The sequence below is a fragment of the Cervus canadensis genome, chromosome 30 (assembly GCF_019320065.1).
Source record: "Cervus canadensis isolate Bull #8, Minnesota chromosome 30, ASM1932006v1, whole genome shotgun sequence".
NCBI classification, from domain to species: Eukaryota; Metazoa; Chordata; class Mammalia; order Artiodactyla; family Cervidae; genus Cervus; species Cervus canadensis.
The window spans coordinates 18,039,206-18,064,258 of NC_057415.1; the positions used below are offsets into that span (position 1 = coordinate 18,039,206).

Sequence of the window (25,053 nt, forward strand, 5' to 3'; positions counted from 1 at the left end):
AGTTCCATTAGCTACAACATACTAAAATCATGAGTTCCCTGGTGGCTCAGATGGTAAAGCGTCTGCCTGCAATGCAGGAGACCTGGGTTTGATCCCTGCATCAGGAAGATCCCCTGGAGAAGGAAATGGCAACCCACTCCAGTACTCCTGCCTGGACAATTCCATGGATGGAGGAGCCTGGTAGGCTATAGTCCGTGGGATCGCAAAGAGTCAAACACGACTGAGTAACTTTACTGGTTCCCTGGTCACATAAAGATGCGCATTCCTAGGTTTTCTTGAACAGTTGGGAGATCTGACAGAGCTCAGTGCGCATCCAGTGGGCATCCACAAGGTGCCCCCAGGGGCCTGCTCGGCCCTGGGCTGTGGTATCCTCATCTCCATCGCTCGCTGAGCTGAGCTGCACGTGCCCGCTTTGCCCTGTGGCCCGCGTGCAGCGTCCACTGTGCAGTCAGGGCCCACTTGGCAGGTTGTTCTGGATGACCCTTAGATCCCCGCCGTGCAGACATGTGGTGGGTGTCTGAGGGCCGGCCGCATGGAGACCTGTGAGCGCCAGGCTTCTGTTGTGTTGTTAGAGCTGTGTCGGGGAAGGCTGTCCCCGTGCACTAGGCAGCCTGCTTCCCGCCGTGTCCCAGAACAATGCTAAACGAGATTCGTTAAAGGAATTAAAGCAGGGTGGGCAGGCCGGCTGACCATACTTAGCCTCAGTGTCCTTGTCTCACAAATGAGAGGCTGGACGGGATGGATTTTTGCTGAGAGTACTTTCATTTCTGATGCTACAAGAGCCTTTAATTCCAACCTGCTTGAAGCAGCTCTCAGAAAGTTCTGAGCACATACCATAAGCACATGCCAGCACTTGTTTATGACCCACATTCTATGCAGATTTATTTTCAAGAGCCTAAAGAGTATTTCTTTAAAAGTTTATTTGTATATACTTAAAAAATTCAAATAGCTCTGATGTGAATCAAATCAATTTATTGGGATTACAGTTGTTTTTTATAATGTTTAAACGGAGATAGCAATATGTACACACAGGAAAAAACTTGTCTTCAGTGACAAGTCTGTCTCCTCCCTACTGACCACGGGGTTTCTCCAAAGGTAGCCACTGGGGTTCGGTTTCTGAGTCTTTCCAGAACATTCTGATTACAGAGGAGCATGTGTTTGCATTTTCTTCAGTTCAGTTCAGTTCAGTCACTCAGTTGTGTCCGACTCTGAGACCCCATGAACCACAGCATGCCAGGCCTCCCTGTCCATCCCTAACTCCCAGAGTTCACCCAAACTCATGTCCATTGAGTTGGTGATGCCATCCAACCATCTCATCCTCTGTCGTCCCCTTCTCCTCCTGCCTTCAATCCTCCCCAGCATCCGGGTCTTTTCCAATGAGTCAGTTCTTTGCATCAGGTGGCCAAAGTATTGGAGTTTCAGCTTCAACATCAGTCCTTCCAATGAACACCCAGGACTGATCTCCTTTAGGATGGACTGGTTGGACCTCCTTGCAGTCCAAGGGCCTCTCAAGAGTCTTCTCCAACACCACAGTTCAAAAGCATCAATTCTTCAGCGCTCAGTTTTCTTTATAGTCCAACTCTCACATCCATACATGACTACTGGAAAAACCATAGCCTTGATGAGACGGACCTTTGTTGGCAAAGTAATGTCTCTGCTTTTAAATATGCTGTCTAGGTTGGTCATAACTTTCCTTCCAAGGAGTAAGCGTCTTTTCATTTCCTTCAGTGCCCTCCAAAATGAGTTGTGTGCCCTGCCCCCTCCTGCAATTTGTGCTCTTTGCTGCACAGTATATCCTGGAGATTGCTCAGATAGCAAGTGTAGAGTTTGTATTTCTTGGTGCTCCAGACATTTGCCCAAGTCTCCCCTGGATGGGGACCTGGCTGCTGCTGCATTTAATGCCCTATGCACACCTTCGCTAGTGTACCTTTGCATTCTTGGAAGAGGGTCGCAGACAGGATGCACACGTTCCCAGTATCGGCAGCTCCCATCCTAGAGGCTTTGCCAGTGTGTGTTTTCGCTGAGAACATAGAATGCTTGTCTGTCTATGGTGTCACACACCAAGTACTCTCCAACGTCTTAGGGCTGTGCCGGCTAACAGGTGGGAAATCTTGCAGTTTTAGTTTGCATGTCTTACTACAAGTGCTGTTGCATCCCTTTCCATGTGTTGAAAAACCACTTTGTCCCTTTCTATACATTGTTTACTTAAAGCCATGATTTCAATCACTGGTCAGGCAGTTTCACTGTTTTTTTTTTTTTTTTTCCCTACAAAAAGTCTTCCTACTGTTTCCACCATTCTTGACATGTGGTCCAGACCTAAACTGAGGTCTCCCCGAGGCACATAGCTCTCCACAGAAAGCTGTCATTGATTTGGGTACTTGGTGTTTTTGACTCCTGCTGCTGCTGTTCATTGTTTGGAGTTATTTGGATTTTTGTGTCCCTGAGGCCAGAAGCAGGGCACCCGTTCAGGGCCGTGGGGAGGTGTTCCCCGCAGCTGCATCTCTGTGGGGTGCGGGAAGGGCCCGCTTTCCCTCGGGGCCCATGACCAGCCCTGATGTGGCCTTGGTTAATTAATGAGTGCCAGGAGCCTCTGTGTCCTGCTTGCTTCTCTCCAACAAATACTTGCCTATGCAAAACCTGCAGATGTGGTTTTATACTTTAACATGCTTTAGGGGTAAGATTTTAAGAAGGCAACCCTTCAGTTCAGTTCAGTTCAGTTGCTCAGCTGTGTCCGACTCTTTGCGACCCCATGAATCGCAGCACGCCAGGCCTCCCTGTCCATCACCAACTCCCGGAGTTTACTCAAACTCTTACCCATCGACCCTTAGGAGGATAGTTTTAGCTGCCTCTGCATGAGCATCATGGGGCCTTCAGTGCTGACCTCCCTCTGGTCCCCTCCTGTTCTTGTTTGCTCATGGTTGGGGGGTGTCTCTGCTCCATGCCGTTCTCTACTGGGGCCTCTGTGCTGACTGGAAATCAAGGACTTCCCTGCTTCCTCTGGGATGGGGCTGCCTGTGAGTTTCTAGATTGTGGAATTTCAGTGCTGTTGGGACTTGGGAGGTGCACTGGGCAAAGCAGTTTGCTTAGGGCTGAGTAACAGGGTTCATGGAGGATAAGTGACTTATGTCCCACGTGGAGGGGGTCTGCTCCACCTGTGGTTTCCACCAGTCAGTCGCTCTGGGGGTTTTCCTTTAGCAAATATAGTCAAGAAATGAGGCTGAGCAGTGAATTCTAGCTGAAGCTGGCACCTGGGCACAGATCATGGCCGAGGGCCAAGGAAGCTGACCGGGAGCAAGCCTGGGACTCATGCTGTGCATGTGGCCTGCTTTTCTGCAAGGGGTTGTAGCCCAGTGAAGGAAGTTATAGCCCCAGTGGCTCACAGAAACCCCAGGTGAGAGCTGAAAAGAGCACAGGCTTGGCCCCACCTGGCTTCCTAAAATAGGCCCTGCTCTCGCAGCTCCTAGGCCCAGCTTGTCTTTAGAAATGGGTCTGATCCAGTAAGTTAGGTGGGGCTTGGGATCCAGATCTTCAAAGCCTTCCCAGAAGTTGTCTAGACATACTGCCAAGACAATATATTTGCCAGGACATATTGTTAAGTGGAAACCCCAGGGCAATAACTGGGTCAGCCCTGGACACTGAGGCCGTAGGTCAGACGTTGCAGGGGCAACAGAGTGACCCCCCCTCGCCCCCAGAGTCCCTTCTTTTTGACCTGGTAGTGGGCCTGTCCCACCCCGGAGACTCCAATCTGCATGTCCATAGGGGCACAGCTTGACGCATGGGGGCACAGCTTGACTCAAGTCTGTGATCTATGCCAGCGCTCCGCATGGGGCACTCGTGTCAGAAATGCAGCTCAGGTGTGGTCGTGCAGAAACACCAGGCAGTCCGGAATGCAGTGTACATAGGAGACCACCGGCCTGGAGCCTGCAAAAGGCAACAGCACCAAAGAAAAATAGTACCCCCTCCCCCATTTAGGACTTCCCTGGTAACTCAGCTGGTTATCCAGAATCTGCGGGAGACCTGGGTTTGATCCCTGGGTGGGAAAGAGCCCCTGGAGGAGGGCATGGCAACCCACTATAGTATTCTTGCCTGGAGAATCCCCATGGACAAAGGAGCCTAATGGGCTACAGTCCGTGGGGTCACAGAGTCGGACACAACTGAGCAACGAAGCACACACAGCAGCGCCCCCATTTCAGGAGCCAGAGGCTGGGCAGCTGGTGCCATGTGTGATCTGGGGTCAAATACAAACAGCTGTGAGGAATGTTGTTGAGACAACTGGGAAAATATGGATATGTAGACATGTGCTTTAGGATATGTCTTATGGTGTTAACTTTGATGTTGTGGTTATGGTGGAGACAGCTCAGTTCTTAGGAGACTGCAGGGTGATGAATTAGGGGGCCGGTCCTCACGTCTGTAACAGATTTGCAAATGTTTCAGAAAAAAAAAAAAAACTACAGAGATATAAAGCAAATGAGGGGCATTGTTAACCATTGGAGAACCTGAGTGAAGGGGACACAGGTATCCACTGCATTTTTTCTGTAGGGTTTAAGATTTCAAAACGGGCAGTGGGTTGGGAGAGCCCTCTCAGGTGATGGTGACATTGGGTGGACAGCACGCTGTCACCTGTCTGCCTCTGCCTGTGTCTCTCACCTTTGTTGGGGAGAGTCCTGTCTGTCCCAGAGTGGCACCTGGGTGTAGACTCCCCAAGGCTGCACTCTGCCTCCCTTGGGACCCTTCCCAGGCCCCTGTGCTCGCTCCCCCGACGCCGCTGCTCTCTGTCCTGCCAATCCTCTCACTGCCCCTCGCACTGCCTTTGTGCCTGTACCAGATGAAGGAGACTAGGAACATGAGCCATTTGCCTCAAGGTGGCTGGCAGAAGAGGTATGTGAACATGGGGGACCTTGACCTCCACCTCTACCCATTAGAGTGAGCGACATCAGTTTATAAGGTCATGACCCACCTTGTTTAAACCTTTGAACTGGGAGAGAGGAGTTTCTTCCCCTACAATGATGCTTCCTTCAGATTGCTGTGAGTGGTGCTCTTGGGTTGGCCTGGAGGATGAGGGACACTCCTGTCCATGCTTGTCTGCCTATGGCTTCTATCCCCCTGGGGCTTTGATCCCCCCATTGCTTTGTCCCCCATGGCTTCCATTCCCCCATATCTTCCACCCCCCTGGAAGCTTATGTTCCCCTGGGTGCCCCATCCTGCTGAGGGAAATGTGGAAAAGCACTAACAAAGACATTACAGCCAGGCAGGAAAAGCTGTGGGCACGATGGGGTGGGTCTCAGCTGATCAGAGACCACTGGCCCCTCATTCTCTCCTTGGAGACAGGCAGGGCTGGCTGGAGTCCATTCACCTCTGAGTCCTGGAGGAGTGGACATGACACATCTGGGAATAGGAATAGATGTTGGCATTCTTTCCATGCAGATTCTTTGTTTTGCGCTGGAATTTTGCTCTTTCTCAGCCACTTGCTGACAGAAGGGAGAGCTTGTGTCATGATCCATCAGCTCATCAGGAGAAAATGATGACAATGACGATGCTGGTGATGCTGGTGATGATGATAGTGGTGATGGTGTTGATCATGATGGTGATGACTATAGTGACCGTGATGGTGATGGTGAAGGTGGTGATGACTACAGCAGGCAGTAAACTGTCTTTGCAGGCTCTTGCATTGTGTCAGGCATGGCGCTGGGCATTGTACATACAATCCTTTCTGAGCTTACTTGCCTCACCGGCAGGGGTTAGGAGAACAATTGTCCTTCATCTTCTGGAACCTCTTTTCATTTCTTCCGAGTATTCAGTCCCTCCCCACAGCCCTAGTTATCTGTGACTGTGTAATAGCCACCCCCAAATGAGGTGGCTTCTGACAATACCTGTCTGGGTTTTTTGTTCAAGTTTACATCTGGGCTCAGCACCACCAAATGGGGGGCTTTGCCCCCAGCAAAGCTCTGTCATTGCTCTATAACTGGGTCCCCACAAGGTCCAGATGGAAGCCACATGGTCTGTGTGACCCTTGTTGTTCAGTCTCTAAGTGATATCCAGCACTTTGCGCCCCCATGGACTGCAGCATGCCAGGCCTCCCTGTCCCAGACTATCGCCTGGAGTTTGCCCAAGTTCATGTCCATTGAATCGGTGATGCTGTCTAACCATCTCATCCTCTACCTCTTCCCTTCTCCTTTTGCCTTCAATCTTACCCAGTCAAGGTCTTTTCCAATGAGTTGGCTCTTCACATCAGATGACCAAGATATTGGAGCTTCAGCTTCAGCATCAGTCCTTCCAATAAATATTCAGGGTTGATTTCCTTTAGGATTGACTGGTTTGATCTCCTTGCAGTCCAAGGGACCCTCAGGAGTCTTCTGCAGCACCACAGTTTGAAAGCATCAATTCTTTGGTGCGCAGCCTTCTTTATGGTCCAACTCTCACATCCCTACATGACTACTGTAAAAACCATAGCTTTGACTCTACGGACCTTTGTCAGCAAAATGATGTTTCTGTTGTTCAATCTGCTGTCTAGGTTTGTCAGAGCTTTCCTTTCAAGGAGCAAGCGAGCATTTTTTAATTTCATGGCTGCAGTAACCAGTGATTTTGGAGCCCAAGAAGAAAAAAATCTGTCATTGCTTCCACTTTTCCCCCTCTATTTGCCATGAAGTGGCATGAAGGGACCAGATGCCATGATCTTAGTTTTTTGACTGCTGAGTTTTAAGCCAGCTTTTTCCCTCTCCTCTTTCACCCTCATCAAGAGGCTGTTTAGTTCCTCTTCACTTTCTGCCATTAGAGTGGTATCATCTGCATGTGTGACCCTTGGGGGTCCTGATATACTGAGTCCTCAGGCTGACTGCCTTCCAGAGTTGGGAGCAAGACCCTCCTCTGTGGCACAGTGTCAACTTCTGCTGCCCCCCCACCCCGCCCCGCCCCAGGCCATGGCTGGCACTCTGTCATCCCGGGCACACAGGCAACCCACTGGCAGGCTCTTCCAGCTGGGCCAGGTCTGGCTGTTTCCTCTTTTCTGTTCCTCTTTATGAACTTGTCCTTTGAGGGCTCAGCTGCACCGAGGGTCCAGTCCTTATTGCACCCCCACCTCCTTCTGTGGCAGAGTGTTTGCTACCCACTTCTGCACAGCAGGCCTTGGCTGGCTGGGAGCTGTGAGGGCTCCTGAGATGCATACGAGGTGTGGGGTGCAGACAGACCCGGCTGACCTCACCTGCTCTTGCCCCACTTCTGTGTGCTCTGGGCAAATGTGGACCTCTCTGGGCCTCAGTTTCCCCCTTGCATACCATACCTGAGGGTCTTAGGGTGAAACCACAAAACCTGTGGACAGCTGCTGCCTGGGAGCGTCTTGGGAGCACCAGACATATTGTCTTGAGCCCCTGTATGGCTCTGAAGGTGTCAAATCCCTTCTCCCGCTGTGATTTCTCCCCGTCGTGTGGAGGTTGTGCAGCTCCTGGACTCGAGGCTGGGCACTCAGAGAGTGGTTGCTCATGTGACCACCTTAAGTTTGATGATGTGTGGCTGGTGACCGTCTTGAAGCAGAGTTGTGACTGAGTTGTGGTCCCTATGGCTTTGTCGTGTGGAAATGTGCCAGTGACCAGTTTCTGGGCACCTGCTGGAGACTGCAGGCAGGAATGTGGGAGAGTGCAGGAGGAAGGGGATGGCCCTGAAGTGGGGCTGGCTTGACATGGGGTGAGGTCATCATGAGGGGAATCGCTGAGCACCCCCAGGCCTTCTGGGGTTCCCTGGCCCACCCAGGCTTGCATGCAGGTGTCCACCCACCCTGCCTCTCCCTGTTGTCTGCAGCGTGGATTCTTCCCTCCACCAAGCTCCCAGGGGAGACCCAGGGGCCCTGAGATGGGTGTCCCCGGATGGACAGCTCAGGAACCCTTCTCAGCGGGATACCAGGACCTGAGAAATGTGGAGGAGATGAGCTAGGAAGGGACATGGTTCTCATCTTCTGAATAAAGCAAGTCTTTTGCTACTTGTTATGAAAAGGAATACATACTCATTTCAGTGATTTAGGAAAATACAAAAAGTGTAAAGAGAAAATAAGCTTGCCATTGCCCGGTACCAGTGTGGAGCCCTCTTGTGTCAGTATGTGCCGGGGCTGTAGTTTGAGTGTCTGCACATTGTGAACACGTAAACTCAAAAATGTATAAAACCTGAGTTTTGACGGCTGTGTGATATCCTGCTATGTGAGCATAGCATGACCTGGGTCTCTGACCTCCTGGCTGGAAGAGTTTACGGTTCTTAATTTTTCGCTATTGTGAATAATCATGGGGTGGACCATCTTGCATGTGAATCTTGTGTGCATTTCTACTTTCTGCCTTATACTAGGTTTGAGATTGTGGAATTACTGGCCCAAAGGACGGAAACCTTTTTTAAACCCAGGCACACACGACTGTGTCTGGGGAGGCTTCTTCCCATGTTAGTTCCTCCACGGGCAGGATGAGCCCAAGTGGCCCCACGTGCCATGACCATTATTGACACATCAGCTGTGCCACCTCTGCCCTCCTCGGTGCTTCACAGTGCGGGCGCTGGAACATGAGGGGAGTTCTGCCCTTCCACCTTCCCTCTGGAATTAAAAGAGGCCACCTCCTTTTTTGGAGGCTCCTCCTCTAACTTAAAAAAATCAAAACTGTTACAGAAGTTGTGATTTACGGTAAATCAACATCCTTGACAACACAATAGGAAAAAACCACAATGCAGTCTAATTTTGGATTCATGAGAAAATTCCAACCTTGATTCTCAAAGACTGAGCAGAAGAGAGTGGTGCCCAGGCTGGGCCAGGAGCCTATGCCCTGGGGAGCTCCTCTGGCAGGGCCATTACCACGAGGTCATACCTTGCTTGCTTGGGGGTAGGATTCTAGAACGTGCTACTGGAAGTTACCCTACTGGCAGGCAGAACTGGGATTCCTGTGGGATGGCCACAGAAGAGCTGTTCCTCCCTTGATCCCCCTTGGCCCTTGGTTCACGAGGGTCTCACAACCGGAGCATCTCCAAGGGGTAGTTTTGGATTTTTCACAAAGAACAGGGAACCCAGGCTTCCTTGGCAGCAGGACTTCCTGGAGGGGGGATAGCCGCTTTGACATTTCTGACCTCATTTTGCCACCTTTGCAAGTGTCTGAAACTTGCAGCATCAAACTCCTCAGTTCTCTTTTTCTTGTTCATCTTTGGTGTCTTATCTCCCACTCACCTCTGTCTTTGAAAATTCTGTTGTCTTTCTACTTACTGGGCTCTGGGCACCAAATGAACATAACACTTGTTTGGGGTAGGCTTTCTGGCATGCTGGGGTCCCTGGTAGCTCAGATCAAACCAGTCCCTAGCCTCACCAGGTCATGAGCCCCTGAAAATGCAGTAGAAACATCACTCATTCATTTCAGCCTTCTCCTAGGGACCTGGGGTCCTGGGTGCTGACCACCTGGATTTTCTCCAAGGTAGGGAACGTGGGGTCAGCAAGGTCCATGGTGATGTCTTAGGTGGTCCTGGCAGTCTGTGCTTCTGCCTGCTGTCCACCACCTGGGTGGACCACAGCTTTCCACCCTGGGCACTGGGGCTGGGCAGGCTGGATTTGACCCTCACAACTTCCTGTCCTTTAAGAAGGCATGTGGCCTGTGGGGTGCTTGGGGGACCACTATTCTCATCAGAATTAAAAAGGACAAATGCTACAATTATCTGGCTGCCTGTGTCTTTTTGCCAAGGTGTCAGAGCTGTTGAAGCTGTTCTGTTTTTGAACGGATATCCTGGGTGACATTTGTCCCCATCTAGCCTCTGAGGTCTACGTAGGGTTCCCCTGCCTTGGTCCCACAGCACCTCTCCCAGCTTCTGGTCTTTCCCTTCTGCCCTGAGCTGCCTGCCTCCACTTTCCCTCTCTCTTGCTCCCCTCCCCTGCCTCACCCTCAGGCTCTCCCCAGTCTGCTCACCTGGCCAGCTCTGCCTGAGGCCTGGCTGACTCTCCCAGGCTACACTTGGGACTGCCTTGTGCGGTTGTGATGATCCTAGGGACACAGATGCAGCTGGGCCCAGCCACGTTTGAACCCTTTGAACCCTTGCTTGGGCCTGGAGTGTGTGGCAAGCTTCAGTGCCTGCTTCCCAGGAGGGCAATACCCACCTTCCATTGAGAAGCTCCTGAGTCTGGGGCAGGGTGCTGCGAGGACCATTTTCACCGCCTCTTTGGCTCACTGTGTCCACAGAGAGCCTTTGCCTGCTGCAGTTCCACCAGGGGCATGGACAGGCGAGGACCTTGGGCACCTTGCCACAGATGCAGAAGGACTAGGAGGCTGGGCCTGCTGAGCTCCGTGTCCATCCAGAGAAGTCCTTGGGTGCCCAGCTCTTGTTGTGAACCAACAGGGGTCTCCAGTGGAGGGAGGGCCTTCCAAATTCAGTACAGTCTGGCTGCTTGGGTTCAGGTGGCCCTTAACAGGGCTCCTGTGGAGGGCATGCATGTGCAGGCACATGCATATTTGGAATTTTCTTCAAACTGATACTCCTTGGTGGCTCAGCAGTAGAGAATCCACCTGCAATGCCCAGAGCTGCAGGAGGTTCAGGTCCGATCCCTGGGTCGGGAAGCTTCCCTGGAGGTGGAAATGGCAACCCACTCCAGTATTCTTGCCTGGAGAATTTCATGGACAGAGGAGCCTGGCAGGCTACAGTCCATAGGGTCGCGAAGAGTCAGACAAAACCGAAGTGACTTAACGTGCATGCTGAATGCTCTTTAATTATTGATACTTGCCCACTGTACTTAGTGAGGGCAAGGCAGGGGTTTGGTGTGTATTAATGTGAAATGTGTGCTTCTTTTTTTGTCTTTAAATATTGACTCATCACACTAGCAGCCACTTAATGTGAATACGTCTGCATTTCTCTTCTCACCATGGGATGGCATTAATCACGCACACTAAACGTGTGATCGATGTAGGTGCAAGTTGGGGTGACAGTCTCCATCAGAACAGCAGTGTCTTTGCTTCTGGCTTTGGGGCAAGAAAAATGCTTCTGATGTTTCTGTTGTTCTGATTTTTTATAATTCCTCAAATAATTTCTTAGGAGCCCTCAGAAAGGCTTAATGTTGGGATAATAAAATAAAAGAACTGTTTTCAGTAAACAACGCTGACAGAATGGCAGTGAGCAGATGTGGTCTAGTGCTCTGCACACAGGATCTTGAACTGGGCAGTGGGTCCCGGGACCCTTAAGACAGGATTAGGGGCGGTTCCCCCCTGCACATGGTACACCCAATGGGCTGGATCTGGGGACTTCATTTCCACATGCCAGGTGGCCTTGTTAGGGTCATGGGCACAGACAGGCAGGGTGGTGATGCATCTCTCTAGGGGGGGAGTTGCTGCTGGTATTTCCCATTAGGAGAGGGCAGGCGTGCCTGGGGTCACCCCACTGGGTGGCCCAAGCCCTGGGTTGCTCTCCTAGGTGAGGGGCAGCCCTCAAGTGTGCCCAGCAGAATGGGGCCCACCTTCCTTGTCTCTCACTTTCGCTTTCAGTCCTGGGGCCTTCCTGCTCAACACAACAAACAGCCAGACCCATCCTGGCCCAGGTGAGACCTGTGCCCCCCAGGTGGTGGTATTCTAAAGAGGGGGCTCCCAGGGGTGGGGTGGGGGTATTTGCATGCACAGTTCACATGGCTGTGACCTCTGGGTCTCAGTTTCCCCATCTGTCACAGAGGCCCCTGCTGTGGGCCTTCCAGAGCATGATGAGGCTTCAGTGATGTGTGGGATCAGCAGGTGGTGTTTGGGGGAGCCAGTCCCAGGAAGTAGGCCTGAGAAATGCCAACTGGGGGGGTTGTATTTAAGGCGCTTTGGTTTCCTTCCCTTTGATTGACTTGAAACTCAACCCTTATGAGGCCTTTGGGTGGGAGTGGTCCCCCCTCTGCCCTTAGAGCCTACGTTGGAGAAGCCCCTTGGGCCTGCCATGGTACACCTGACTCCTGACCTGTTGAATGGGCCTTGTGTCACCTGACCTGAGACCTTCTGCCTGCCTGCAGGGTCAGTGCTGGCACATAGAGGCCTTGCAGCAGAACCATTGCAGCCCTTCTCATTTGTCCTTGGGTCCCTGGGCAGGCGGGGGTTCGCAGTGGGCTGTGGGTATGCATGACCTCTGCTGGGACAGAGACAGACCCTTCAGGGGAGGTCGCCATCCTCAGCGTTTGTGAGCTCCAGGAGCTGCCAGTGAGGAGCAGCCTAGAGCCAGTGCCCAGTGTGGACATGCAGTCTGCACGGTTGATCTAAACTAATAACACAGCCAGCTATTTTACCAGCAAAATGGGTTTATTCAGGCACAACAAAGAATTATGGTTTGAGACATGCAGTCTCTGGTGAGCACAGGCAAGTCCAGGGAACAGAGGAGAGGACCATTCTTTTATGGAGGAAAAGGGAGAGTTGGGAGGAGCTGCTGTTAACAGAGGCCCTTGGAGGAAACTGGGAATTTGAAGTGTAGTGGCGCTACCAGTAGGTCTCCGTCTTTCTACATTTACCTATGCTGGGTGTGATCATCTGAATGGAATCACAGTTTGTGGCCTTCTATGCCTGGCTTCCTTTGCTCAGCACAATGCTTTTCAGGTTCATCTTTGTTGTAGTGTGTATCAGCACTTTGTTCCTTTTTAAGGCCGAAGAGCACTTCGTTGTATGGCAGCGTTGCAATTTGTTTATCCATTCATCAGTTAGTGGACATTTGGGTTGCCTACATCTTTTGGTTCTTGCAACTACCGCTGCTGTGAATATTTGTGTACAAGGATTTGTTTGAGAAACTGTTCTTAGTTCTTTTGGGTCTATACCTTGGAGTGGAATTGCTGGGTCATCTGATACTTTTATGTTTAACTTTTTGAGGAACTGCCATACTGTTTTTACATAGAAATTGTACCATTTAACATTCCTACCTGTGATATGTAAACCATTGTGAAAGTCACTCAGTTGTGTCTGACTCTTTGTGACCCCATGGACTGTAGCCTGCCATTGTCTTCTGTCCATGGAATTCTCCAGGCAAGAATACTGGAGTGGGTTGCTGTTCCCTTTTCCAGGGGATCTTCCCGACCCAGAGATCGAACCCGGGTCTCCTTCCTTGCAGGTAGATTCTTTACTATCTGAGCCACTAGGAAAGCCCTGTGATAGGAGAGCATTCTAATTTCTTTGCATCCTCACCAGTCCTTGCTCTTTTCCCATTTTCTTTTTTTCAACTATAGCCATCCTAGTGAATGTGCAGTTGTATCTCATGGTTTTGATTTGCATTTCAGTCGCATCCAGATGACTAACAATGTTGAGAATCTCTTCGTGAGCTTGTTGGCCACTTCTGTTTCCTTGGAGAAATTTCTATGTGGAAACTTTGACCATTTTATTTATTTATTTTGACCATTTTAAAATTGATATGTCTTTTTTGTTGTTGAGTTGTGAGGTTCTTTATTCATTTCAGTGATAGACCCTTATTAGGAATATGATTTGCAGGTATTTTCTCCCATTCTGTACAGTGAAAAGCCTTTTCACTTTCTTGATGTCCTTTAATGCAGAAAAGTTCTAAATTTTAATGATGTCCAATTTATCTCTTTTTCCTTTTGTTGCTTGTATTTTTTTTTTTTTTAACTTTTAGTTACTTTGTCTTTTATTCACAATGTTTGGGCATATTAATTTTATCTTTTTTTTAAATGCTATTTTTAAGCAACAGTGGAGGTAAGAAAATATCTTTTACTCTTGAAAATATTGTTAGCATGGTCTTCTTTAGTTGCTAAGTCATGTCTGATTGTTTGTGACTCCATGGGCATAGCCTGCTAGGTTTCTCTGTCTGTGAGATTTCTCAGGCAAGAATCCTGGAGTAGACTGCCATTTCCTTCTCGTGTTGCTTATACTTTTGATGTCCTATCCGTGCCCAAATCCAAGGTCGTAAAGATTCACCCCTGTGTTTTCTTCTAAGAGTGTTATAGTTTTAGCTCTCATGTTTAGATTGTTAATCCATTTTCAGTTAATTTTTGTGTGTGTGGTGTGAGGTAATTGTTCAGTTTCACCCTTCTGATATCTAGTTGTCCTAGCTCCCTGGTTCAGCTCCCTGGGGAAGGTGACTTACAGCAGTCCTCTTCATGGGGTCCGGAGGGGCCCTGCCCACGGCTGCAGACTCTATGCTGAAATGATGGGAGTGCCTGGGCTCTGAGACACCCCACCTCCCGCCTCCTGCCTCAGCCTCTCTGGACTCTGTAGTGACAGGTAGTGATGGCTCTCTTGGAGGCAAGCCTAAAGTCTGGCCAGTCCCCTCTGCCTCTCCCAGTCACACATGGTGAGGCCTTCCTTGACCCTCCCTCTCCATTTTGAGTCCAGTCCCCCACCCCATCCCTGTGAGCTACTGTTGCTTCACATACTCTGCCCCAACTGCCCTCACACCACCTTCCCTTTCTCCTGAGGTGTTGCCGAGCTTTGCAGGGGAAGCACTTAAGGAGTTGCTGACTGCTGGTGATAATCTGTTTCTCCTCCGTTTCAGCTGTGTTGGGGTGGAAGAGGAGGAGGCCCCGGACATCGACATATACCACTGCCCAAACTGTGAGAAGACCCACGGCAAGTCCACCTGTAAGTATGGCCCATGCTGCTGCCCCTCGCGTCTGACGGTGCAGCTGAGGTCTCTGCGTGACCTTGATCCCAGCCCCAACTGGACCCTACCTTGCTGGAGTCAACTGCCCTGTGAAGCTGCAGCCAGGGGCCTCTGGTGCCTAGGGACCTCCTCCTGTCTCATTTATTGCCCCTCATGGCCTTAGTGGGCTGGCTGTGGCCATCCTGATCATCCTCTGCCTGCAGATGCAGCTAGGGCCCCTCATGGCCTTTGCAGAGAGCCCGCCAGCCTCCAAAGGCCTGGTCTAGGGTTGCAAACTCAAGCATTTGCAGTGACCAGGCAATGTGAGATGGGGACATAGACTGGGAGATGTCCAAGGGGCCATCCATCCCATCTCTGCCCAGCTCTGCCCAGCTGGCCACTTCTTATCTGTGTAGCGGTCTAGGAATGTGCATTATTGCATTATTGGGGACTTGTTCTCCTTCCCATCTCTAGCACTCCTTGCTTGGAATCTTAGGTGATCCCCTTTATCTTTTTTTCAGCAATGAAAAGCATTTTATTTCCTGTCGGTTCCACATTATTAATAAATAAGAGTATAGAGAGGACAACTAATAGTTTTTTTTTTTCTTAATTGAAGTATATGGCCAAGGAATTTTGTATTTTTGAAATGCAAAAGAATTCCCATTCTCACACTACTATTTGTGCATCACAAAGACTTTATCATGCTCCCCTTCCATGTGGCCCTTTGGGGGTATGGGGGAGGCCCAGTGGGTGCTCTCCAAGGCATGGGCTCATCCAGGGTGGCTCTAAAGGGCCCCACATCAAGGCTGGGAGGCAAGTTCCAAGGCCAGGTCCACATGGGAGGAGAACCATGATCTGCCGGGGCTGGAGCCCTGGAGCCCTGGTGGGGTGACCCTGTGGATCCAGTGGGCATAGAGGTGTGGAGTCCTGTGGATCCACTGGTGCAGGGTGAGCCCACCCCCAGCAGATCCCCAGCAGTCCTGTTCTGTAGGTTGAGGCCGGCCAAGGGAGCCCATCTAGCCCTTTGGGAAGCTGGGTGAAGAGCAGTCTTGTCTCACCTTGACCTTTCTTGGGCCTCTCTTTTTGCCTAGCCTGTGCTCCATCATCACTGAGTGACCGTAGAACTGTATTCGTTTTGGCTCTTGTGCCCTGCTCTCCAGCTCATTGTGGGCATGTGGTAAATGCATGAGCAGAAGATGAGAAGGCCTGGTGGCTTCTGAACTTCCCAGGCGTGAAGGTTCTCAAGTTCCTAACTTACCCTCACAACCCTAGAAGTTGACAGCACTGATGCTCACAATATATCTGCCCTAAATTACCCCATCCTTCTGATAATGGCTTCACAGCAGACACAGGAGGATGTCTGTCGCCCCGTGGCTAGTCTGCATTTGTAACACCTTGTGAAACTCCAGGAAGGCTTGGAGGCTAGGGGAGATGAACAGGGTATGCACTCAGGCCTGCCCCTCATGGCCCTGGGAGTGGGATGGGGGGCCAATAAGGGCTGGAGCTGGGAGACACCTCCCATATAGATCTGAGTGCCAGGGTAGGCACTACCCTGGGGTGTGCTCAGGGAGGGTGGGGGGCCAGGACGCCTCTATAGCACTGTTCTAGATCAGCAGTGTGGGACTTCAGCCTGGGGGGACCTGGAAACCCCTCCCTGACTGTGTGCATTGCGTGTGTGCATGCACATGTGTGTGCATATGTGCTTTATAAATTCTGTGGATGAGACTCCCGTGATGGGCTGTGTGTCCAGCAGGGATGAAGGCACACCTTCCGCCAGTGCGCATTCCTACACTGCCCGTCACCCTTCATTTTACATGTGTGTGCCCTGACCCGAGCCTGTCTGTGACAGACGGGTTGGTTTCTGCTGCGTGGACTCCAGTCACACCTTCTGCAGGAAGGCCCCTTGATGACCCTGTGCCCCCTGGGAACCACCCAAGCCCACCTGCCTGCCTCGTTTCCCTGTTCTGGCCTGGGTGCGGTTTGTGGTGGGCACAGTGAGGTGAGGCCAGCAGGAAGAGGGCCAGGACAGGATGGAGTGGGGGATGGAGCACTAGGGATGGATGGAGGCAGGGCTCCCAGAGCCAGCTGGACCTGAGGCCACATCCCTCGTGCTTTGCCTGTCTTTACGAGATCACAGGGTTCCCCCTCCACGCTGCTGCCATCTGTCCCTTGGAGTGATTTTGGTTTGTGACTCTCAGGCCCACAGGTTTACCCATGAAGGCTCATGGGAGTCAGGTGACATGACCCTTAAAGTGATTTTGAGTCCTAGTGTTGCCTCTTGTTAGCTCCATGACTGCTTAAGAGGTTTTGTTGTTGTTCAGTCGCTCATTCGAGTCCGACTCTTTACGACCCCATAGGCTGCAGCACGCCAGGTTTCCCTGTCCTTCACTATCTCCCGGAGCTTGCTCAAACTCATGTCCATTGAGTGGGTGATGCCATCCAACCATCTCTCTGTTGTCCTCTTCTCCTCCTGCCTTCGATCTTTCCCAGCATCAGGGTCTTTTCTAATGAGTCGGCTCTTCTCATCAGGTGGCCAAAGTATTGGAGCTTAGGCTTCAGCGTCACTCCTTCCAATGAATATTCAGGATTGATTTCCTTTAGAATTTAAGGAAATTTTTAAGAGGTTACTTACTAATTTCTTACTTTCCTTCTCCCTGAGGCAAGCATCGCTGTCACACCTTTGGGATGGGGCAAACCATGCTTAGGAGGATGGGCTCGATTGTATTGCCGAATGTCTTAGGGATACCTATTGCCCCTGTAACCCGGGGGATCCGCTGAGTCCCCGCCAGCTTCCATCCGTCCCCTGGGTACCTTGTCAGAGGGTGTCTTGGGCCACCCACAGGCAGGGAAGGCTCAGCCTTAGAGCTCAGGAGGGTCTTAGACCCTGGGGAGGGAAGGAGCCCACCAGTCAGGGCTGTAGAGGTGTTCAAGAGTAGCCCTGTGAGCTCAGACCTGCCTCACAGCTTCATCTTTGGCTGTTGTCCTAGCATCCCTGCTCCAGCCACAGTATCAGGCATATTCCAGCCTCTACATGAGGTACTTGAAGCTGTCCAGTCCCGAGTGAAGGCCCGGGAAGCCCAGATGGCCCAAGACTGCCACTGGCTGCTGGTCAGCAGGGGCTCCAGGCCTGGCTCCTGGCAGACAGAGGAGATGCTGCTTCTTTCTTCTGCTGCCCACTGCTGTATGCATGGGCCCCCTGCATGTCTGCTGTCTCTGGGCTGTATGCCCCCTCCAAGACTCAGTCACCCCCTGTGTCTCCTGGCACAGGGCCCTCCATACTCAGGAGGAGCCCAGAAGGCCAGGACCAGCATTAAAGATGAGACAGAGAGACACCCAGTAACTTGCCTAGAGTCACACAGCTACAGGATAGGTGGGCAAGAAAGATTTGGACTCCTCTCTGGGTCTGGTGGGGCTTCCCTTGTGACTCAGATGGTAAAGAATCTGCCTGCAATGCGGGAGACCTGGGTTTGATCCCTGGGTTGGGAAGATCTCCAGGAGAAGGGAAGGGCTACCCACTCCAGTATTCTTGCCTGGAGAATTCCATGGACTATAGTCCATGGTGTTGCAAAGAGTTAGACATGACTGAGCGACTTTCACTTTCACTGGGTCTGGTGTTACCACCAGAAGTTCTAGCTCCAGCCCCTCCTTTCTAGGACCTGGCCTGATTTCCATAATATGCATTTGCACTTTGGTCTGGGAGATCAAGCATGATGTAAATATCACCTATTTTAGGAGACAGTCTCAGGGAACTCTGACTTGATGAGACAGGGAAGAGGCGGCAATTTGGAGCAGAGGTCAGCTCAGCCACCCTGCACCCAGTGCCTTCCTCTTCCTGCTTTAGGCAGGTCCCACCCAGTAGTCGTCAGCTCCCTTCATCCCCACAACCACTGAAATGCAGGCGGACTGCAGCCCCCACCTGATCCCTGTCTGTGAAAGACAGACATTCTAAGGGCCCCGCCAGCTCTCCCTCACCTCCAGTCACACCTCTGCCTGAGGATCATGTTTAAAACCCCGACAGGCAGCCCCCCAGGATGGGTCTCCATGCCTGGCCCATCTTCACTCACTGAGTTATCCATGGCTGCCCTGAATAGGGCAGAAGGTATTACGGAAATAGCTTCCTTCCCTCTGGGAGTTCGAAGTCCAGTAGGAGCGTACGTTAGTGTGTGTGCATATTTGTCCTTATATTTGTGTGTGTCCTAGTGTACATGTGCGTGTCCTGGCCCAGTAAGGGCATGTGTGCTTACATGTGGATGTGCATATGTGTATGTGCGTGAGCATGTGTCGCAGTCCAGGAGGGACAGGTGTGCATTCTCATGTGTAAAAGTCCAAGATGCGTGTGTCCAGTGCCCTGGGAGCAGGTGTGATAATAGGATACCCTGAGGATGGGCAGGCAGTGGCGGGCAGGGCGTGGGGAGGGCAGTGGGCATAGAAGATACCCTGAGGATGGGCAGGCAGTGGTGGGCAGGGCGTGGGGAGGGCAGTGGGCATAGAAGATGAGTCTGGCCTGCCCTGCCTGCGAGTTGTGGGCTGTCATGGCAGCAAAGATCCCAGTAGGGAAGAGCAGTGGTCTGTCTATTTAAGGGCAAGTCTGAGCGTAAGACAGGTGAGAGGGGTCCTGAAAAGTGAGCCTGGGTGGGAGCTTCTCAGGGGTCACCTCTGATGAGTTCTCAGCGGACTGAGTGCTGAGTGAGGTGGGGCCCTAGGAAGCCCCAGCTTTTGAGTGCCATTGTCTGAGTCAGCAGGATGGGGAGTATGGGGTAAGAGGTGAAGTGGGGGCTGTGACTCAGGATGTGAGAGGTGGGAGTTCCTGACCATGTGTCACCCCCGGGTCCTGAGAGGCTGGGGAGGCTGGGTGGGTGGGGGCCAGGGAACCCCAACTTCTTTGCCTCTGAGAGGTCTGAGTCTTGCAGCATTCATGGTGGCTGCCCTCCTGGCTGGGTCTCTGCAGGCATGGGGAGAGGCGGGGGTTGCAGGTGATGACCTGCCTCCTGTTTCCCCCACAGTGAAGAAGAAGCGAACCTGGCATAAACATGGCCCCGGGCAGACGCCGGAAGTGAAACCCGTGCAGAACGGCAGCCAGCTCTTCATCAAGGAGCTGCGGAGCCGGACCTTTCCCAGGTGAGCAGGCCTTTTCCTCTCCAGCCTGAGGTCTGGATATGCACCCTGCACTGGGGCTCCAGGGCCATCAGCTTCCCTCCAGGGGAAGCAGCAAAGTCCCAGAAGCTCCAGGTGCTCCCAGCACGGGAGCTGATCTGTCCCTTCTCAGCACCTCCGAGGATAGGTGATTGTGACCCTCTTCACAGCCCTGGAGGGAAGAGTCTTATCTCCCCTACCTGGTATGGCCCTTCCCACAGCACATTCCTGAGAGACAGCCACTGTCCTCACTTTATGGACCAGGAGTGGGGGCTGGTATCCAGCCTGAGACCACCCTTTGGATGTGGCGGGTCCTGGTGTCATATAGCCGTGGGCTTTCCTCCGTGCGCATGGCCTGCTGGCGTGTCCCTGTTCTTCTTAGAGTGCCCCTCCCCCTGTACACCCTTGTCTCATGTGAGGGCAGAGGGCAGGATCAGGGTCACAGGAAATCACTTCTAGTGGGGGGGCACCCTGACTGCGTGGATATGTGGTTGTACAGACAGCTGCTCTGAACCACCCTTGGCCCTTCACAGCTGGAAGATAGCTTCTGTTTGTCTGACAAAGTCTTTCCTTCTTTTTTGAAGGATAATTTGATGGACACAGATTCCTAAGTTGGTGGGTTTTTTCTTTTAACATTTTAAATGACTCATTCCATTCTCTACTTGAGTGCATGGTTTCTGGTGAGAAATTCAGTGCAACTCTTTTCCTTGCTGCTCTGTGGATAAGGTATTTCCCCTCTCTGGCTTCTTTCTTATTTTCTTTTTTCCCATCTTTATTGAGATATAATTCATATACCATGCAATCCATCTATTTGAAGGGTAGAGTTCAGTGTATTCCCAGCTCTGGGCACCACCTCCAGTTAATTTTGGAGGGTTTCCATCACCTCAAAAATAAATTGATGATCCACATTCCTCCCAGAAGTCCTGCCACTAGTCATGCTTTCTATCACTGTAGATTTGCCTATTATGAACATTTCCTCTAAAGGAAATCATATAATATGTGGCCCTTGTGACTGGCTTATTTCACTTAGCATAATGTCCTCAAGGTTCATCCAGAGAGTAGCAAGAGTCAGTGCTTCTTTCCTTTTTTTATGGCTGAGTAATATTCCTTTTGGATAGATCACACTTTGTTTGTTCATTCATCAGCTGATAGAAATTTGAGTTATTTCTGATTTTTGACTACTGTGAAGAATTCTACCATAAATGTTCTTGTAAAATGCTTACTTTGGACATATATTTTCATTTTTTTAGGGGTTACTTAATATATAATTGTTGGAAGAATTGCCAGACTGTTTTCTTTTTTTTTAAATTAATTAATTTTTTAAATTGAAGGATAATTGCTTTACAGAACTGTGTCGGTTCCTGCCAAACATCAACATGAATTAGCCATAGATATACGTATGCTCCCTCCTTCTTGAACCTCCCTCCTCCCTCCCTCCCCATCCCACCCTTCTAGGCGTAAGAGGGTTCCCTTTTCTCCACACCCTCTCCAGTATTTATTGCTTGTAGACTTTTGGATAGCAGCCCTCCTGACTGGCGTGTCATGGTACCTCATTGTGGTTTTGATTTGCATTTCTCTGATAATGAGTGACGTTGAGCATCCTTTCATGTGTTTGTTAGCCATCTGTATGTCTTCTTTGGAGAAATGTCCGTTTAGTTCTTTGGCCCCCCTCTAGGTGTTACAGGGCCCTGGTTTGAGTTCCCTGAGTCATACAGAAAATTCCCACACCACTTTCCCTTCCCACCAGCAGTGTCTGAGGGTTTCAGTTCGTGTCCTCACTAGAATTTGCTATTATCTGACTTTTTGAGTTGCTTCCCTTGTGGCTCAGCTGGTAAAGAATCTGCGTGCAATGTGGGGGACCTGGGTTCGATCCCTGGGTTGGGAAGATCCCCTGGAGAAGGAAAAGGCTCCCCATTCCAGTATTCTGGCCTGGAGAATTCCATGGACTGTATCGTCCATGGGGTCACAAAGAGTTGAACACAACTGAGTGACTTTCACTTTCATGGTGATTCTATCTATCTATCCTTGCAGGTGTGAAGTGGTCTCTCACTGTGGTTTTAATTTGAATTCCCCTGATGACTAGTGATGTTGAGTACCTTTTCATGTTCTTGTTGGCTATTTGTCATTTGCTCATTGGAAGTTGTTTTTTGTCTTTTTGAGTTGTAAGAGTTCTTTGTGTATTTTAGATACAGACTCCTTATTGGATATATGATGTACAAATCCTTTCTCCAATTTTGTGGTTTGTCTTTTCACTTTTTTGGTGTCTTTTGAAGCACAAAAGTTTTAAATTTTCATTAGGTCCAAGTTATTTTTTCTGTTGCTGCTTGTGTTTTTAGACAAAAACAAAAAGAAACTATTGCTAAATTTAAGGTCATGAAGATTTATGCCTATGTTTTCTTCTAAAAGTTTTGTAGTTTTAGCTCTTATATTTAGGACTTTAACTCATTTTGAGTTAATTTTTGTATGTGGTATGAGGTAAGGGTCCAACTTCATGCTTTTGCATGTGTATATCCAGTTCTCCCAGTTATTAAAATAATTATTCATTTGCCATTGAATTATCATGATACCCTTGATGAAAAGCAGTTAACCATAGATGTTTGGGTTTTTTCTGGACACTCAATTCTGTTCCACTGATCCATATGTCTCGTATTATGCCAATACCACACAATCTTGATTACTGTAGCTTTGTAGTGAATCTTGAAATTGGAAAGTAACCCTCCAACTTGTTCTTCATAAAAAATATTTTGGTCATCTGTGTGCCTTGTATTTCCTTCAGTATTTTAAGTTCATCATGTCGTTTTCTGCAGAATAGTCAGGTGGCATTAAGATAGGGATTGTGTGGAATCTGGAGATCAGTCTTCCATTATTTCTTGAACCCCACTCCTTCCTTCAAGATTTGGTTTCCTCCTTGTTGAGGAGGAGGAGTAGTTCTTTCAAAAAAGCTCTATAAAAATATTCTCTATGTCTGAAAATATGTTTATTTCATCTTTATTTTTGCATGATTCTAATTTTCTAAAATGAATCTAAAATTCTGGTTATAAGTTATTTTCCTTTAACTCCAGAGATATTATAATATTTTGTTTCTTTTGACATTTCTTGTTACTGATATCAGCCTAGTTGCTGGAGTTTTTGTTTTGTTCTATTTTCATTTTTGGTGAATAATCTGATTTTTTCTCTGGAAACTTTTGAGATTTTTAAAAAATTTTTCATATACCATACGTATAATGCAATGCTTCTAATGTGTTGCTTTTATTTATCCTTCTCAGGACTCAGTAAGCACTTTTAATTTGAGGAATCATATTTTATCTACGTTCTGAAACATATTCTGTTCTCTGTTTTAATAGCACTTCTTCCCTATTTGCTCTTACTTTTTCAGATCTTTTTTTTTTTCAATCAAATTCAATGTTGTTTAGCCAGCTACCGTATAATATATCTGCTGAGTTGTAAAAATTTCAATCATCATATTTTTCTTTTCTATAATTCCTATTCCTTTTCATTGTTACCTGTTCTTTCCCCTCCTCTTCTGTTCTCTGCTTTATCTTCTCTTTATTCCTTTGAATGGGTTTAACGTATTTGTCTTAAAATCCCCTTTACGATTATCCTATTATCCTCAGTTCTTAGGCTCTACTTCTCTGGGCAGAAGAGGCTTCTGGCTCTTCCTCCTGAGGGTTTACCTCCTTGTGTGATGCGTGATCTTCAGAGGGCAAGATTCCCCTGGCAGCCAGTCTGCCCTGGGCTCTGAGGTGTCCCCACACGATGGTTTCATATTTGCCTCTTGCTGGGTCCTCATGGGTTTTGTAGCTGCAGATCCAATCCACTGGGTATGGTGTGAATCCGGAACTCTCACTAGTGACTAGAAAAGAGCCTGGGATTCCAGCTCGTCAAGGGCAGCCTTATACCTCCCGCTACCTTGTGGCTTCCACGGCTGACTCTGCTGTCCCAGTGCTCCCAGAGCTTCTCACCGCAGTTGCCCAGCACACTCCTCCTTCTTCCTCACTCTCCGCTCTCTCCTTCTGGTTTATCCCTAACACTCCGCCCAAACCCCAGAATCACTCTTCAGTCCTCGCTTTCACTGGCCCCAGTTAACATATGGCAGTGGTGCGGGCACCCCTCCTGGAGTCCTGGCCTCCGTGGAGACCGTGACACCATGCTCTGCTGGCTGTCCTGCCCTCCTGTCTCCTCCTCTGCTCTTCCTGAGGGATTCTGGGGCCTCCACTCACTCCCCACCCTCTGTTTCTCTGGTCTCATAGATTGTCGCTTGGCCAGCGGTTCCTCAGCTTCTTTCTCCAGCCCCTAGTCCTTCTGAGTTCCTGACCTGTCTGGATGTGCACCTGCATCCACTGGCCAGTCCCAACAAGTGTGTCCCTCCTCAGTTCTGGGTCTGCTCCAACCCCACTCCTGCCCCATCCCCAGGCCTCAGTCAGCGGCCCCAGTCCCTTGATCACAATGACCAGTCCCTCGGCTGCTCACCTTTGCCCACACATCATCTGATTCTTGAGTCCGCCACCCCCCTCTCACTGTCCCCTTCTGGTCCAGGCACCGCACGCTGAGCCTCCTCCTCCGTGGTCACCTGCCCCACCCTGGTCCTGTAGGTCTGCAGAGCCGCCAGATGAACCTCTGACTGTCCCTGCCCTGCTCACGCTGGCCAGTGGCTCCCCGGTCCTCTTGGCATGGTGGCCTGGCCCACCACTGACTTGGGTGCTTCCCTCTGCCCCCCTGCCCCAGCCACCCAGGTTCTTCTCATTCCTCACACTTGTCGCATTTTCCTCTCCCCAAGGCCTTTGCTAGTACATGCTTTCTGCTCAGACCCTGCCCCTCTCACTCCCATTCCCCCAGGCTTCAACAGGCCCTGTCTGATCCCGCTTCCTTCCCTCTCTGCTGTAGCACTGCTCTCAGCTGTGGGTTAATGGCATTGCATGCTCGTCTGATGAAAACCCCTCTCCAGCATCAGCACACAGGGGTCTTTGCAGCTGGGCCCCGCAGGTCCCTGGTGCCCAGGGTGGCATCCAGCGCACAGGAGACAGGAGAGCTGCTGACCACAGCACCCCAGCCCAGCCCTGGGTCCTGTGCTTAGCTTGTCCAGGGGTAGGTTCTCTCTGAAAGGAGGTTTATCTCCATCAGCTGTGCCCATAGGATCTAACCCCTGTGCAGCAGTTTGACCTCTGAGTACTCAAGAAGCGTACTATTGAATGAGAGGCGAGTGGAGAGCAGGGAGGTCGAGGAGGGATCTTGCTCACATCTCTCAAGCCTCCCTGTGTCGTAAGAGGGACAGGTGTGGTGCGTCCCCATTCTCCACTCACCCTGGCCCTGGACTCCTGGACCTCGAGGGTCTTGTGATGAGTGTGTGTGTGGAACCCTGCCGTGCCTACCCTGTGACCACTGAGT

General features: G+C 50.3%; 1 protein-coding gene across 3 annotated transcripts in view; it reads left to right on the forward strand.

The window, feature by feature from the left end:
• The window catches only part of PHF2 (PHD finger protein 2), an 82,588-nt gene that overhangs the window by 31,640 nt on the left and 25,895 nt on the right, over positions 1 to 25,053 (forward strand). For all 3 annotated transcript variants that reach the window (XM_043453146.1, XM_043453145.1, XM_043453147.1), the window contains exons 2-3: positions 14,449 to 14,534; positions 19,539 to 19,653. In XM_043453146.1, coding sequence (XP_043309081.1) covers positions 14,449 to 14,534; positions 19,539 to 19,653 — 201 coding nt within the window. The remainder of the gene's footprint in view (positions 1 to 14,448; positions 14,535 to 19,538; positions 19,654 to 25,053) is intronic.